General features: G+C 41.8%; 1 protein-coding gene across 2 annotated transcripts in view; it reads left to right on the forward strand.

Moving 5' to 3' along the window:
• Positions 1-16,740, forward strand: part of Armh3 (armadillo like helical domain containing 3) — a 190,141-nt gene that overhangs the window by 39,211 nt on the left and 134,190 nt on the right. For both annotated transcript variants that reach the window (XM_041662014.1, XM_041662015.1), the window contains 5 exons: positions 1,374-1,420; positions 2,128-2,203; positions 4,282-4,375; positions 8,306-8,407; positions 16,603-16,661. In XM_041662014.1, coding sequence (XP_041517948.1) covers positions 1,374-1,420; positions 2,128-2,203; positions 4,282-4,375; positions 8,306-8,407; positions 16,603-16,661 — 378 coding nt within the window. The remainder of the gene's footprint in view (positions 1-1,373; positions 1,421-2,127; positions 2,204-4,281; positions 4,376-8,305; positions 8,408-16,602; positions 16,662-16,740) is intronic.

Genomic DNA, 16,740 nt, shown 5'->3' on the forward strand with positions numbered 1-16,740 from the left:
TCAAGAATCCATTTCAAGAATGAGTTGGCTCTGTTTGGAGGCTGACTGTAGAACACAGGCTAGAAGGGAGTCCTCCCCAGTGGCCTTTTGTAGTCTTCTGTAGCCACATGATCCCTAGTGACTGGATCAGGTTTGTCACTCCCATGCTCAGTTTACGTGGTGCTGAGGATTGAAGCTGAACTTGGAAATGCTAGGCAAGCACTGAAACCACAGGCTGGCACTGAAGGCGTTCACTACCACCTCCTGGCTATAAGAGAAATTTTAAAAGAAGATAAAGAAAGTTAAAAAGTGTAAAAAGGAAAAAGAGAAGGGAAGATATATAAGTCTAGTGGATCCTAAAATGTAGGCAAAATTGGAACCCATCTTTGTGGGGAGGCATTAGTGTTCAAGCGCCCTAGAACTGAGACAGCTTCTTGCACAGAACAACTGTTTCTCTCACCCCAGGCAGTTTTTCTCCTGGTGCCTGTGCATTCTTACCCTTTTTCTTCTTAGAGCCTGAGTTTAAAAGAATCTTATAACTCTGAGACATAAGTCACTGAAGTGTTTCAGAGGCTATGAAGCATGAATTTTATATTGATATTTGATTATGTGAATTAGATATATTGTTCTCAGACATCTTCAAAATTTTTTTAAGGTTGAGTATTTTGAAACCCAGGCTGGCATTGAACTTGTTATGTAGCTGAGGATGATTTTGAACTCCTGATCCTTCTTCTACTTCTCAAGCACTTAATTTGCAGGTGTGCACCACCACATCTGACTTCTGGAATCACATGTATTAAAGGCAACTTGTGCCAGGTGTTTATTTGCCGTCCTTGACAGTATGTAAGCTCAAACCCTGTGATCTGAAAGGAGAACAGGTTTTACATCAACAGTTCTAGCTGGTTGATAGCAATCTATTCTCTCTGAAGTTTAAAAAATTATTTTCTTTTATTCCTTTTGAGACAAGTTTTTGACACTATAGCTCAGGTCCGCCCCTACATAGTCTATGTAGCCCAGACTAACCTTGAACTTGTGACTTTGGGATTGTAGTTGTAGGTATCAGGATAAGCTTGAAGTTCTCTGTGAGTCAGTTCTGATTGCACACACGCAGTTTCCAGGAAACATGCCGTGGTTAGAATATTTAGGCTGACATCTACCTTGACATTGTTACTAAACTTACACATTGAAAGCCTAGATGATGCAGTAGGGATCTCATTATTTCATTTATTATTGGTAAGTCTTTTACAGTTTTCAAAGTGGACTGGTTTTTGTGTGTCACTGGTGGTCCTGAGTTCCTTGCTTGCTACTAGTAGCAATGGTTTTTCACTGGTTAAGCCCAGAGCCTCTCTCTTGGCCTCCTGTGTACAATCTGTGCTTCCTCCTTCCGTCCACAGGTGGGCAGCATGTTCATAGCAGATGCCCCTGAGAAGATCTCGGTACAGTAAGTACTTGGGCATTGTGTGTGCTCTCTTGCTGACTCGAGAGCACAGAGCAGAAAGTGTCACCTCCTTGCAACCTTTTATAGATTACGACCTTTTAAAATGATTTTTCCAGTGTTTCTTGGGGTTTAGGCAACCATGGATTCTTGGAGATCTCTACTTTAGAGGCATTGATAGAGCGTCTGCTTGATGTCCTTAAATAAACTGGGTGTGATTGGCATATGCCTGTTATCCCAGCACTCCTGAGGTGCAGATGGGAGGATCTGATGTTTACCCTAACCCTCTGCTATAGTGAGCTGAGGCCAATCTGTGCAACATGAGACCCTGCCTTAAAGAAAAAAATAAAGTTTTTGAGACATGATCTTGCCTTGTGTAGTCCTGGCTGCCCTGGAACTCTCTGTGCAGATCCTGGCTGGCCTTGAGTTTGTGGTAATCCTGTTACCTCTGCCTACAGAGCATTAGGTCATTATATCACCATTACTAGCTCTGTCTCCCAAGTGCTGTGACTGAAATGCCTAAGGGCTGGGTGTCAACCCCTCAGGTTTAGCTGGCTAGGGGCCTGAAGAATTGGCCTTTAACCTGTGCTCTTTTGCACGAGTCCAAAGGTAAATAGAGGGATTGACAGTGAGGAGCTCTTGATGGTTGTGTTTTACATTCTTTACTCTTTAAGAAGGAATCTGATCTCTTTTTCTGTTCTCTTTTTCCTTAGAACCAATGAGGCCATTCTTCTGGCACTTTATGAAGCTGTCCATTTAAATCGAAACTTCATCACAGTATTAGCTCAGGTTGGTTATCTTTTTCTTTAAGATTTATTTTATTTGAAAAAAAAGATTTATTTTATTTGTTATGTATACAATAACAAATTTTTGTTATGTATACAATAATGTTGGTTATTTTTTTCTTTTTTTAAGATTTATTTTATTTGTTATCAGTGCTGTGTCTGAATGTCTGCCTGTAGCCAGAAGAGGGCATCAGATCTCATTACAGATGGTTGTGAGTCACCATGTGATTGCTGGGAATTGAACTCAGGACTTCTGGAAGTCAGTGCTCCTAACCTTTGAGCCAACTCTCCAGTTCCCTCGGGTTGGTTCTCTTAAAAGTCCCAATACTGGCTGGGTGTGGTGGCCTGTACCTAATACTAGCACTGGGGAGAGAAGCAGGTGCATCTCTATGAGTTCAAGTATAGCCTGGGCTGTACATCCAGTTCCAGGCCAGCCAAGGCTGCAAAGTGAGACATTCCCCAACTCCCCAATCCTTTTCTCTCTCAAATTTCATTTTATTTATGTTTTGTTTTTATGATATTGTAGGATTAAATCCAGGACCTTGTACATATTAGGCCACCTGTCTCTGCTTCCTGAATTCTGGGATTAAAAGTTTATGCTACCATGCCTGTGTGTATGTTTCTTTTAAAGGAATCTACTAGTAGAATTTTAACTAAAAAGTAAGGCCAGCCGGGCGGTGGTGACGCATGCCTTTAATCCCAGCACTCGGGAGGCAGAGGCAGGCGGATCTCTGTGAGTTCGAGGCCAGCCTGGTCTACAAAGGGAGTTCCAGGACAGGCTCCAAAGCTACAGAGAAACCCTGTCTCGAAAAAAAAAAAAAAAGTAAAGCCATGTTTTGAAAACAGTATGCTGTTTTGGGGTATGTTTTGAACTCTTACTAGTTTTCATAAGATAATTAAGAAAGTTTGCTATTTTCACCAAGTTTCTTATCTGTCTATCAAATTCCATAACTGACTCAAGAAGAGATGGGGAAGGTAAAGGACTGGCAAAGCTGTTGAAAACAGAAAGGGCTGGGGCAGGAGTGATGGCTCATCGGTTGAAAGCACTGGCTGCTGTTGCAAAAGACCCAGGTTCAATTCCCAGCACCTGCATGGCAGCTCACAACTGTCTTTTAACTCCAAGATCTGGCACACTCACACAGACATACTTGCAGGCAAACACCAATGCACATAAAATAATAATTAATAAAAAAGAAAAGAAAGGAGAGTGGATTCTAAAAAGAACGACTCTTGAGCTTCCTTCTCCCAGTAGACGTGGCAGTGGCTGAGGAAAACCAAGGCCATGTGGGTCACCTACATTGTCCATGCTAGATTTTTGCCTCTGCACTGTACATGTTCTTGCATGGTTTTTCCTTACACTTTGTGTGTGTGTGTGTGTGTGTGTGTGTGTTGGGGGTGTTAGTGTAGAGTTCAGAGAATAACTGGATAACTTTTGGAAGTTGGTTGTAGGGGGGATAGGAGAGGCAGGGAGGGGAGCAGAGAAAAATGTAGAGCTCAATAAAAATCAATAAAAAACTAGTATTAAAAAAAAATCCTGAAACTTTATATTCTTAAAAAAAAAAAAAGGAAGTTGGTTCTATCCTTCTACCATATGGATCCTAGGTACCAAATTCAGGTCATCAACTTGGCAGTGAGTACCTTACCCTCTGAGCTATCTTGCTTGTCTACATGCTCGTTTATTTTATTTATTTATTTTTCTTTTTTTTAACAGTAAGGCTGCTATTAGCCTAGCTCCTTTTATGGTTCCTAGTATCCCCTTAGTTTACCTATATCTGTTTGTCAGTTCTGTAGTCATGAAAATAGTTCATACATCTGAATAATTTATTGGTTTTTTAAATATGAGGCTTTACAGAAAAATTTGTGTAATGGAACCCAAATTTCATAATGAAAATTAACCCACAGCGTTTCTTGCTAGAGCTTAGCAGGCATCCGTAGGTTTTAAGCATTCAGGGCACCAAATGCAGGTCCTCAGTGAGCTTGGTGGTCTCATTTTGATCCTGGAGAGCCAGGGAGCATGCTTAGTGGAGGGTACTTAAAGGGAACTGTATTTTCTGTTTTCTTACCCCTCTGTTCCTCTTTCAGAGCCACCCAGAAATGGGGTTGGTGACAACCCCTGTCAGTCCTACTCCAACAGCCCCGGTCACACCACTTGGGACCACTCCACCCTCCTCTGATGGTGAGGCCACCACTTCTATTGTGTTTTTGGTTAAATATGAGTTTAGATCTTTCTTTTTCTTGTTTTTTTTTCCTCCTTTCTTCCTCCCTCCCTCCCTTCTTTCTTTCCTCTTTAGTTTTTAGAGACAAGGTTTCTTTGTGTAGCCCTGACTGCCCTGGAACTCCCACTGTAGACCAGGCTGGCCTTAAACACAGAAATCTGTCTGCCTCCTGAGTGGTGGGATTAAAGGCATGTACCACCCATTGCCTGGCTGATTCTAGATCTTTCAGTGCTAAGGACAACTGTATTGAGCAAAGAATACATTTGTTAATTCTTTTAATTTGTTTGAGTGGGTAATTAATGTTGGTACACATCTGTAATCCCAGCTACTTGGAGGCTGAGGTAGAAAGATTACAAATTCAAGGCCTGCTTGGTCTGCCTAATGAGTTAAAGGCCAACCTGGTCAATTTATCGTGGCTGTCTCAAGTTTTAAAATGAGATGAGGATATGACTTGCCCAGCATGCATGAGCCCTGCGTGATAGGGGAGAGTCATCTGTTTTGTATTGATTTCATTGGTTAAATAAAGAAACTGCCTTGGCCCTTTAATAGGACAGAAAATTAGGTAGGCGGAGTAGACAGAACAAAATGCTGGGAGAAAGAAGCTGAGTCAGTCAGTCGCCATGATTCTCCGACCCCAGATGGATGTAGGCTAGAATCCTTCCTGGTAAGACACCATCTTGTGGTGCTACACAGATTATTAAAAATGGGTTAATCGAGATGTGAAAATTAGCTAATAAGATGCTACAGATAACGGGCCAGACAGTGTTTAAATGAATACAGTTTCCGTGTAATTATTTCGGGGCATAAGCTAGCCATGCGGGCAGGCGGGTGCCGGGGACACAGCCCTGCTGCTCGTATTACTACAATTTTATTTAAATCCATGTGTGGTGGTATATGCATGTAATCCCAGCTAGAGGAGTGGAGGGAGGAGCATCAGTTCAAGCGCCTGGGCTGTGGTGGCGCACACCTTTTATTCCAGGACAGGACAACCAGAGCTGTCACACAGAGAAACCCTGTCTCAAAAAGAAACTATTATTGTTGTTCACCCCCTATATTTTTTTTAATGTAACTTTTTTTTTTTTTGCTGATTCTTTTGGAATATCACATCCTGCGCCCCAATCACACTCATTTCCCAGTTCTTCCATGTTTGCCACCTTGTAGCCACCCCCACAGCCCCCCAAAAACCTCAAAAATTCACTGTCTTGCCTGCCTCTCTGTCACACATTGATTGTTGTCATGGAGCTGTGGTGTAGCACACAGTGGGCCCTTTTGCCCAAAGAACCTTCCTTGGAAATGTTGGTTGCAGTGAGTTGTTGGCCTTTGGCTTCTCTACACCTTTAGTCCTGACTCCTCCACGACACTCCCCTCAGATATCCTGATGTTGCGTGAGTCCTGGAGATCCTGGTTCCACAAGACCAGTCGCTTCAGGGCATAGATGGGGGAGATGGTAGAGTCAGCCCATCTTGTTTTTTTTCAGACAGGGTTTCTTTGTATAGCCCTGTCTGTCCTGGAACTCACTCTGTAGACCAGGCTGGCCTTGAACTCTAGCTCCCTAGTGCTGGGATTAAAGGTGTGCACCACCACATTTTTATATGGCACTGAGCATTCGAATTTTAATGCAGTATAAGCAGCAGAGAAATATGGCAAGGAACTGTCATTGATCTTCAGATCTATGACAGCAAATTGGGGCTTTTTAGAATTGAAAGCCAAATTCCAAAATATCTTAATGAGAAGAAGCATAGTGAGGATTGCCTACTTGTCTGTTTATTCAGGTCACTGCTAAGCCAATGGAAACACTGTACTTTCTCTTAAGGATGGAGCTTGCCTAGTTACCATGGATATCCAAAGCCATAAATGTGTGTTTGTGAGTGTGTGTCTTCTCAGTTCCATGTGATGTTGGGGCTTGGATGCTTCAGAGAACTGCCTTTCAGCTGTTGATTGTGAATACTTCACCCACACCCTTGATTATGCAATGGCAGGATTTGTGCTTACCTACAACCGCTGAGCTTTTAGCCTGCTAGTGGGAACAAGTCAGCCCACTTTCAGATGACGGTCTCTCTTGACAAAAGCTCCCGAGAAACATTATAAAGGCAGCGTTAAAGAGCGATGCTTGCTTACGAGGGAGATTTTACACTGTGAGGGATTTGATTCTGCCTTTATTTTATTTTTTTCTTCTAACTCATTTCCTTACTGTAGGGGTCCTAAGTATTGTAGCCTTATTTTCAATTTTTGTTTTTTAATTACAGTGCTGCTCTGTAGCCCAGTTATATTTAAGGTATGTCACTGGTGCTATTATTTTTAAAAGCCAGCAGTTAGCTGTAACATTTGTTCACAGCTCAGACTTGACATTTGACAACTCCGCCTTGGCATGAGAGGACTTTCTGGTAAACTAAAAATATATATAGTTCTATATTTCTACATATTATGTAAGATAGTTTTCTAGTTATCACTGTGTGTGAGTGGGCTAAAACTTCCACTTACCAGTTAGATAACAAAGGAGTGATTATGGGTTCTGAGTTCAGAATGGCTGTGGTTTGAAATGACAGCCTATGAGACCGTTTAGGTTTGTTGTTTTTGAGACAGGGTCTTATCTATAGCCCAGTCTGACCAGGGCATCTGTTAGTGTTTCAATATAAAAATAAACTTATCTTTTTTATTTGTTCTTGGGGGCCAAATTATGGGAAAACAGCCAAGGATTGGGCATGCTAATTTCTTCTCATAAGACTTTTTGCTGTGTATTGTGGAACCATAATGTACAGTGTTTCCCATTGTTAATAAATGTCCTTTGCATGCATTGTAATAACTCCAGAGGGATCCATTATAGTCATGAATACATATTATGACTAATGTCCCAAACTTAGAAGTGTGTTCATAGTTTAAAAATACAGCCAAATGCTATAGATTTTCAAATGTCACTGGGCCATCATGAGGTTCTTTTTGTGTATGTGTTATGTTTTAGACACTGTTAAAGCACTAAGTGGTTGACTAATTCTATTTTTTATTTTATTTTATTATTTTATTTTATTTTTTGGTTTTTTTGAGACAGGGTTTCTCTAGCTTTGGAGCCTGTCCTGGAACTAGCTCTTGTAGATCAGGCTGGCCTCAAACTCACAGAGATCCGCCTGCCTCTGCCTCCCGAGTGCCACCACCGCCCGGCTGACTGACTCTAATTTAACATCTTTAAATCCAAGTGAAAGCTGCTGTGCTTGGGTTTATTCTGATCCCCGCTGTGCACTGGGGCCAGGACAGTGGACTGAAGGGTCTTCTAGAAGCAGAGGCTAGACATGTAAACTTCCAGTCCAGGATGTGCTCAGTGATGTGCCTCTTTTCTCTCCGCTGTTGCATTTCAGGCTCCTTTTCATGGGGAAGGACTAAGGGGTAGAATTTGCACATAGTTCTGCCTCAACTTTCGCTCCTTTCATCTTGGGTACTTTTAGTTTAAGGGCTTGTTCTCGTACTGAGCAAATTTCTCCTTATTAGGAAGAATTCTTCCTTTATTTTAAGTAAGAGACTCGTCAAAGCAGGCTCATTTATATTCAGTATAACTTTTTCCTTGAGTTAGAAACGACAGTGCCTCTAAGAAGGACCTTGAACTTTATTACTCGGGGCTGGAATAGAATGACCTCCTTTTCTGGTGTATTAGAAGAAAAACTCTTTCTGGATTGACCCTAGATGAAAAAGAAGGTTGGCAGGTTTTGGGGAGCATGGGACACAGGAATTCAAGAGGCCTAGTGAGAGTAGATAGAAGTTTTATGGAAAGTACTTGGTCCTCCTTCTGTCGTGGGAAAAGCTTATTTAGCCATTTTCTTGCCTGCTGGCAAATTGGCTATGTGGGTAGAGTGTTAGGTGGAATATGTTATGGGCTAAGTGTTTTATTTGTTCTATTCCAGTTATAAGTTCTGTGGAACTCTCACTGGATGCAGATGTACAGACCAGTAACCTACTGATAACCTTCTTAAAGTATAGCTCGATTGTCATGCAGGACACTAAAGGTAAGACATGTTGTCTTGGAGGCGTGCCTAATGTCAAAGAGCAGTGGCTGAGTTTTGAGGCTTTCGTCTGTGTCCTATTGGGGCCTCCTGGGCAGATGATGGACCTGGGCTCTGGAAAACAGTGATTTCTCACTGCCGGGTGACAGATGGTGTTGGGAAAACCTGAAGTTGGAGGAGAGGGCTTCAATATAGAAAAGGAAAAAAGTTGATCCCCACAAGAATTAGCAGGTGTGCTTAGGAGGTCTTGGTGTGGATGCATGCTCTTCTGTGGGAGTTCTTTGAGGTTATCACCCTTCAGGGGATTCCCTTCTGAGGATGCACACTGGGAGCATAGACTTGTGGTGAGAGTCAGGGGACTCGGGGGGCTGTGCTGCTTATCGCTTAAAGTAGACAAGCCGCTAACCCTAGATACAGTGCCCAAGAAGAAGAGAACTGAGTGTTGGGGTTATTACTGTGAGCTAGGGGCCTTTGAGCTCCTGGACTACAGAGTAACACCGTCATGCCCACGGGTCTGGAGCAGTGCTGCTTTTCCTTTTCGATTTCCAGATCTTCTGGTCTTCACTTTGCTGCAACTTTCTTTCTCTTTTTGGTTCTGATTTTTGTCAGATAGAAGAGATCTGTCTGTCTGTCTGTCTTTCTATGTTCAGTGACCACCTGCATCCCACTGACATTCTGCTCTGTCTCATCTGCCTTAAGTTCCTTTTGTGTCGTTGTTTTGGCTGTGACTCTAAAGAACACTCAGGCATCACTAGTTCACAAAGTTCACTTTGCCTGCACCTCCAGAATCAAAAACACTTTCCCAGGTAGCTAAAATGTCATCATTATATCTACAAAACCTCAAAATGGCTCTCTAAGAGTGTGTGAGATTTAGTTCCTGTTGAAGTTTCTTCAGTTACTGTAGTAATAAGAGCGGTGGCGGGGCTGCGTTCCCAGCACCCCGGCCGCCTGCTCAGCTAGCTTATGCCCCAAAATAATTACACAGACACTGTATTCTTTTAAGCACTGCTTGGCCCATTCTCTTCTAGGCTAATTCTCACATATTAATTTAGCCCATTTATAATCATCTGTGTGTAGCACCCCAAGGTGCGCTTACCAGGGAGATTCTAGCCTAGTCCATCCTGGGTCGGAGCTTCATGCTGTGTGTCTGCCCGGGAGCGGGGCATGGCATCTCTCTCAGGCGTCTGCTCCGGAGAGGAGAGATGTCGAGACTCTGAGCTCACTTCCTCTTCCTCCCAGCGTTTTGTTCTGTTTACTCCTCCCACCTATCCTCTAACCAATAAAATGGGCCAGGGCAGTGCCTTTATTAGCCAATGACCTTCCTCCATCAAGTTACCCTCAAATCTCTTCCTTCTTTTTACAGAACGGACAGCGTCATACATTTAGACAATGAACTTTAGTAGCTTTTTAAGTAGATTTAAATTTTCTTCATTTTTTTTTTAAATTCTGACACAGAGATTCACTGTTTAGCCCTGTGTGGCCTGGCACTCACTGTGTAGACCTGCCTGGACTTGAACTCCCAATTCACTGTCTCTGCCTCTGTACTTCTGGGATTAAAGTGTGTACCACCATGCCCAGTCCTGATCTTTGATCTTCTTTCTCCCACTGAAAGCCTCTTCCCAACAAGTTCCCATCCCAATTTCTTGTTTTGATGATTGATTTATTTATAGATAGGAGTGTTTTATCTTTAGGTATGCATGCCAGAAAAGGACATCATATCCTATGGGGCTACAGTTAGAGAAATTTGTGAGCCACCCTATTGCTTCTGGGAATTGAACTCAGGACCTCTGGAAGAGTAGCCAGTGCTCTTAACTGCTAAGCCATCTCTCCCCACCTCAATATACCTTTTACCCCAATACTACTTTCTTTCTTTCTTTCTTTTTTTAATTTGGGTTTTGACATTTTATTTTTATTGATGCTAAGTGACCTTAAGATATGGTTTATAAGTTTTTGGCCTTTTTGAAAGAACTGGCTAGCCCTGAAAATAGAGATTTTTTTTTCCTTTTGGTTTTCAAGACAGGATTTCTCTGTAGCTTTGGAGCCTGTCCTGGAATTAACTCTTGTAGACCAGACTGACCTCGAACTCACAGCGATCCCTGCCTCTGCCTCCTGAGTACTGGGATTAAAGGTGTGCACCACTACCATCCGTCCCAATATTACTTTCATGACTCCTTTTTGTGTGTGGCCTACTGAGTTTAAATACTGTTTGGTTTTATGTTCACGTGTATGTGTGCCTGAGTGCATGCTTATGTACCACATGTGTAGTGTAGCAGCCTGTGGAGGTTGGGAGGTGTTGGGTCTCCTGGAGCTGGAGTTATGAACACTTTTGAGCTGTCTGTCAGTGCTGGGAACTGAACCAAGGTCATGTCTTCTGAAAGAACAATGATTGTTGAGACCATCTGTAGCACCTCCTGAGTTTAATTACAAGTTTCTTGCTCAGTGTGGATGGGAGACTATTTTCTGGAGCAAGAGTAACTTATCCATAGCTACACTACTGAAGAAAATGACATTCCTCCCCAAGTAGCTGTTACTCACCAGTTGTCTCAGAAGGAAGGATGGGTCCTCAGGTGAAATGTTGATACCCAATATTGGGTAGGTCTTGTATATGTAACCCCAGCTACAGTGATTTCATGGGTGTAATTGCTGTGTCATATCCAGAAGCCGCTTTTTTTGCCGCATGACTCTCTATCTTTTGGCTCTTACATTCTTTTTGTTCCCTCTTCTCTGACGTTTCCTAGGCCTTGGAACAGGAGATAAAGCCATCCCATTTAAGGTCAAGTATTCTACCATTACTTAGTTTTGATGCTTTGACAGTTACTGGTTTCTGCATTAGTCATGGTGTTTTAGTTAGGGTTTCTATTTCTGTGAAGAGACAACATGACCACAGCAACTCTTATAAAGAAAAACATTTTTTTTTCAAAGACAAGGTTTCTCCCTGGCTATCCTGGAACTTTGTAGACCAGGCTGGCCTCAAACTCACAGAGACTTGCCTGCCTCTGCCTACCAAGTGCACCACCGCTACCCAGCCAAAGGAAAACATTTCTTTGGGGCTGGCTTACAGTTCAGAGGCTTAATCTATTGTCTTGGTGGGAAGCATGGAGGCATGCAGGCAGACATGGTGCTGGGGAGGTACCTGAGAGTTCTACATCTGGATCTGCAGGCAACAGGAAGAGAAAGAGAGAGAGACACTGGGATTGGCCTGAGTATCTAAAATCTCAAAGCCCACCCCAGTGACATACTTCCTCCAATAAGACCACACCCACTCTAACACCTCTTAATAGTGCCACTCCGTGTGGGCCAGTGGGAGCCATTTTCATTCAGACTCCTACCACGGCCTGTTGCTTTAATAAGCTTCTCTCTCCTTTCTCTTCCTCTCTCTTCCGTGCTTTCTCTCTTTGTCTCCGGTATCCTAGGTTGGTCTTATATTTGTTCTGTTGTAGAGGCTAGCCTTGAACTCTTCATTCTCCTGTCTGTTTACAAGTATTGGAATTACATATGTGTACTACCATGCCCACTTGAGTTATTAACTTATAGTCTATGAATAACTTCAGATTTCCATATATTGTAAGTCAATTTTCTTAGGATTAAAAATGGATTGTTTTTGCTGCCTTACTTTATGTGAGGAGAGTGTCCTAAGAGCCTCTGAGGTGGGCTTAGGCTCCTTTCGGCATGATTTTTACTTCAGAAGGCTTTGTTTGCCAAGTGAGCAGGTTTCTATTGTGAGGGTTTTCAAGAGCTCTGGAAAGGAAGGAATGAAGGCTCAGGAGCTCTGGAGTGAGGAGGAAACACTGAAAGACAGAGATTGGAAAGCTGAAAGAGTAATATGGGAAACTAAGACTTGCCAGAGCCGAAAGGAGCCTGGGTGTATGAGTCTAATTGTGCTGTGTTCAGAAACTGCGTGAGCTATTATTGGAGAGCTCCGCCTTGGAAACTTGGGCATTTCCTCTTGTATCACGTGTTACTCTTTGAAGAGTAAGTGCTACATAGGGTTAACTCCATGCAGGTATTCCAGGTCACCAACTCCTAACAGAACAGTCCATTGGGAACTGCTGAGGTGATTGGTTCTCTGAGACTTGGCAAGTGAGATCTGGCAGGCAAGGATAACAAGACTCTAGTGTATCTGAGTTTCCTGAGGCTATTGCTTCTGTATGGAAATGGGTAGCCTGTTCCTTTCTCTACAAATATTGCAACAACCACAGCAGAAAGAAATTGCATGGATGTGACCCAGAAAAATGAACTTTTAAGCTTTGCTTGATATAACACAGTGAATCGAGGCTCTTGGAATGCATTTTTTAGCTCTAACAGTTATGTAAGCCTCTGTCCTGGTCACTTCAGGTTCATAAATACAAGTCCAAATTACAGACTAAGTAATAGCCAGTATGTGTGGTCGCAGTGTCTGTAGACTGCAATATATTTTTGCCAGTGAGAGGTCTAAATATGGCAAGGGCAAGGTTAGGTATGCAGAATAGTTTATTTTAAAAAAATGACTGTTCCATGGCTTTATTTGCCCATCTCTTCCCCTGTCTTAGCCTAAGACTTGCTGTGCTATGCCCTGGCTACAGGATCTCATGATCATTGTGTGTGTGTGTGTGTGTGTGTGTGTGTGTATTTTGTGTTCTGGGAATGGAACCTAGAGCCTTATCCATGGTGACCAAATGCCCTACCACTAAACTGGATCCCAGCTTCACATTATGATCTTAGGAGCCGTAGAGCTGATGTTTTCTTTGTCCCAGACAAGACATCTTTTTCTTTTCTTTGTTTGAGAAATGTTCTCACTCTGTTGCTCTGAGTGGCCTGGAACTCACACTATATAGACAAGAACTCAGAGATCTCGCTCTCTCTGCCATCAAAGTGCTGGGATTAAAGGTGGTTACTACCATCCCTGGCTTTCAGATACTTTTTTTCTAATGTATGTATCAATTGACATCTGTAAAATGCTTTTCTTTGGGTTTATTTATTCATTTTTTTTGTGTAAATGTATGCATATATGTGTATAAGTATGGTGAGTTGCATGGGTGTGCCCAAAGAGGGTGTCAGAGATAGAACATGGATGCTGGAAACTGAACATTGGTCCTTTGGAAGAACACTCTGTAACAGGAGGAGTGGGCCTGCTTTTCCTCCCAGCTAGTTTGGCTAGCTTACACCCAAAATAATCACACAGAAATTGTATTAATTAAATCACTGCCTGACCCATTATCTCTAGCCTCCTATTGGCTAACTCTCACATCTTGATCTAACCCATTTCTGTTAATCTGTGTTCACCACGAGGTTGTGGTTTACCAGGAAAGATTCAGCGTATCTGACCTGGCAGCTCCATGGTGGCTCTCCATCTCCCTTCTTTCCAGCATTCAGTTCTGTCCACTCCGCCTCCCTAAGTGCTACCCTATCAAAAGGCCAAGGCAGTTTCTTTATTCAACCAATGAAAGCAACACATAGACAGAAAAACCTCCTACACCATTTCCCCCTTTTCTGTTTAAACAAAAAGGAAAGCTTTAACTTTAACATAGTCAAATTACATATAACAAAACAGTTATCAAGCAAGAATTACAGTTACAATATTTATATCTACTTTATCTTTTATCATAACTAAGGAAAACTATATAAATTCTTCAATTCCATCAAAGACTCTAGAAGGATATAATATTACTTAAGTAAACAGGAAGTATGTTGTAAGCAGCTTCCAAAACTCTAGAAATGACAGAGACATCTCCTTGCCTGGACAGTCACCCAAAGTTATTCTGTACTGTTGGGGCATCCATCTTCAGCCTACAGGCCCATAGTATCCAGCAGACATTTCCATGAAGCAGGAAATTTCAAAGTCAGTTCAGTCACTTTCTTCTGTGCCCTGGAGAATGTCTCACAGACTCTCATGAATCAGGAACACCAAAGGATCATCTCACCTTTAGACAAGTTCAGCAGTCATCTCTCTGCGGGTTCTTCATGTCCAGTTTATGCATCAGTCCAGGCAAGAGCACTTTCTTGCCCAAATGGCTAACCAACTCCATAAGGAGCCTCTTTGATGCCCATCTTCCTCTTGAAGTAGCTTGGTGCTGCCAAGAGCAGACATGTCTCATTGTCATGAAAAGCCCTAAGTTATTAAAAACATTTTAAATACCATATTCTGTAGTCTTTGAAAGATATGAAGAATGCCTATCTAACTGAAATATATCTCTATATAGCTAGAAAATCTAACTAACATGACTACAAGCTTGACTATTATCGATGATTATCCATTAACAACCTATATTTCCTAATTATACATTTTTAAATAAACTACACAATCACAATACCTTAATCAAGAGCAGAAATATACATATAACAAGATTGACCTTAAATTTATATCAATAAAGCAAAATCCATACCAATGCAAATTATTCATGTCTATATCATATCCCCCATTAAATGTAAAAGAACATTTATAAACAATATTTGAAAATATGGGCATAGTTTTTTCTCTCCAAACTTCTTCCTATTGTATGGGGGGCACTGTTAATCAGGTCTTTCATGGTGTATCCTGTATGCTAGGTTCATCTCAGTCGGCAGTTGAGCAAAGTAAGTTTTTGAGGGTGTTTAGAGCAACCTTTCAGGAGGGCGTGGTCTGTTACACCATAATTGCCTGGAGTCAATCCACAGGTCCTCTTCTGTGAAAACAAAAGAACAACCTCTTTTCCAAAGCATCATATCCTTAGACCCAAATTCTGAAGTCATAATACCATTATAATATACATGCTAGTTTAGCTTAGCAGCTGATACAATGAAATGTCTCTCTGTACTTAGCTCCTTCACAGTCAAAAAAATTTAAAGAAAACACAATAATATATAGAATCCAGATCTGTGAATTTTTCATTTTTACGTGGCTCATTTTTACTCTATCACACTCTTAGCCTCTTAGCCATCTTTGCAGCACCCTGTGCTGGTTGGTATATTGTGAAGCATCATAAACTAAATAGTATAGTAGTGAAACAAATGAGAACTGCTCAGCTTTAAAAACATGTTATTATGTTATTGAAGCTGCTTCCTCAGTCATTCCTTCCTGTTCCTTTTCTAGAATTTTATGTTTTCATCCCTTTGTTTTGGTTTTGCTTTTAAAGTTCTTTAAAAATCCTTGGTACTGTGTCTTTGGTGTTGTTACCTTAAAGAGAAATCTATTCGATTTTTAAAATAGGCACTAGGGTTGGGGAGTGTAACATGAGGGCCTGCTTGTTGGGGTGTCTGTCCTGCCCAGTTCCTGCAGTCGTTATGCCCCAGAGAAAATCACACAGAGCTCTAGATTAATGATAAACTGATTGACCCATTAACTTAGGCTTCATATTAGCTCTTATAACTTATATTAACCTACCATCTTATCTATGTTAGCCACATGGCTTGGTACCTTTTTTGGCGGGGCAGGTCACATCTTCCTTCTTCAGTGTCTGGGCAGGCCTGCAGGAAGAGCTTTCTCCTTCCTAGGATTCTCCTGTTCTCATTGCCCTGCTTCTACTTCCTGTCTGGTTGTCCCACCTATACTTTCTGCCTGGCTACTGGCCAATCAGCATTTATTGAAAACATAATTGACAGAATACAGAATTGTCCCGCACCATGGGAGTATGGTTTAGTGTGGAGCTCTTGCTTACCACATGTAAGGCTCTGGATTTAACTGAAAGAAAAGGCATGGGCATGATAATAGGAATGATTACAGGGATACATCTTGGACAGATACTTTACAGGCTACCAGGATAAACAAAATATTTTTCTTTGCCTAGGAGGGAAGCAAGACTTAATTTAGTACCACCTTGATTCTGATTCATGAGTGTGTGTTTTAACTGTATACAGATGCAGCGTGTGTGTGTGTGTGTGTGTGTGTGTGTGTGTGTATGTGGGTAGAGGCAACCTTGGGTGTCATTCCTCAGGTACTAGTCACCTATTTTTTTTTTTTTTTGAGATTAAGTAGGTAAAGCTGGCTGGCCAGCAAGTTTCAGGGATCCTGTTTCTCTGTCTCCCTAGAGCTGGGATTACAAGTGTGTATCACAGGCTTTTTCTATAAAATTGAATCGAAGTCCTTATGGTTGCAAGGCAGTGCTTTACTGACTAAACTATCTCCTAGCCTTCATTCATGACTTCTGTGCAATACTCCTCTTCATGATTGACACCTTTGTTCTCTATTCATTATGTGATTTGGATTATGTATAGAGAAGATTTTAATTTTTTTTTCTTTACAGATGAACACAGGCTTCATAGCGGCAAACTTTGTCTGATTATCCTTACATGTATTGCAGAGGTAGGTCTTAATGGGACCTTTGGGTGTAAGTTGGTTTCTTCCAGAATGCTCTTTTCTGCCCACCTGCTCCTTTCGCATG

The sequence above is a fragment of the Microtus oregoni genome, unplaced genomic scaffold, assembly GCF_018167655.1.
Source record: "Microtus oregoni isolate MIOR12 unplaced genomic scaffold, Mior012 000012F_ref0000307, whole genome shotgun sequence".
NCBI classification, from domain to species: Eukaryota; Metazoa; Chordata; class Mammalia; order Rodentia; family Cricetidae; genus Microtus; species Microtus oregoni.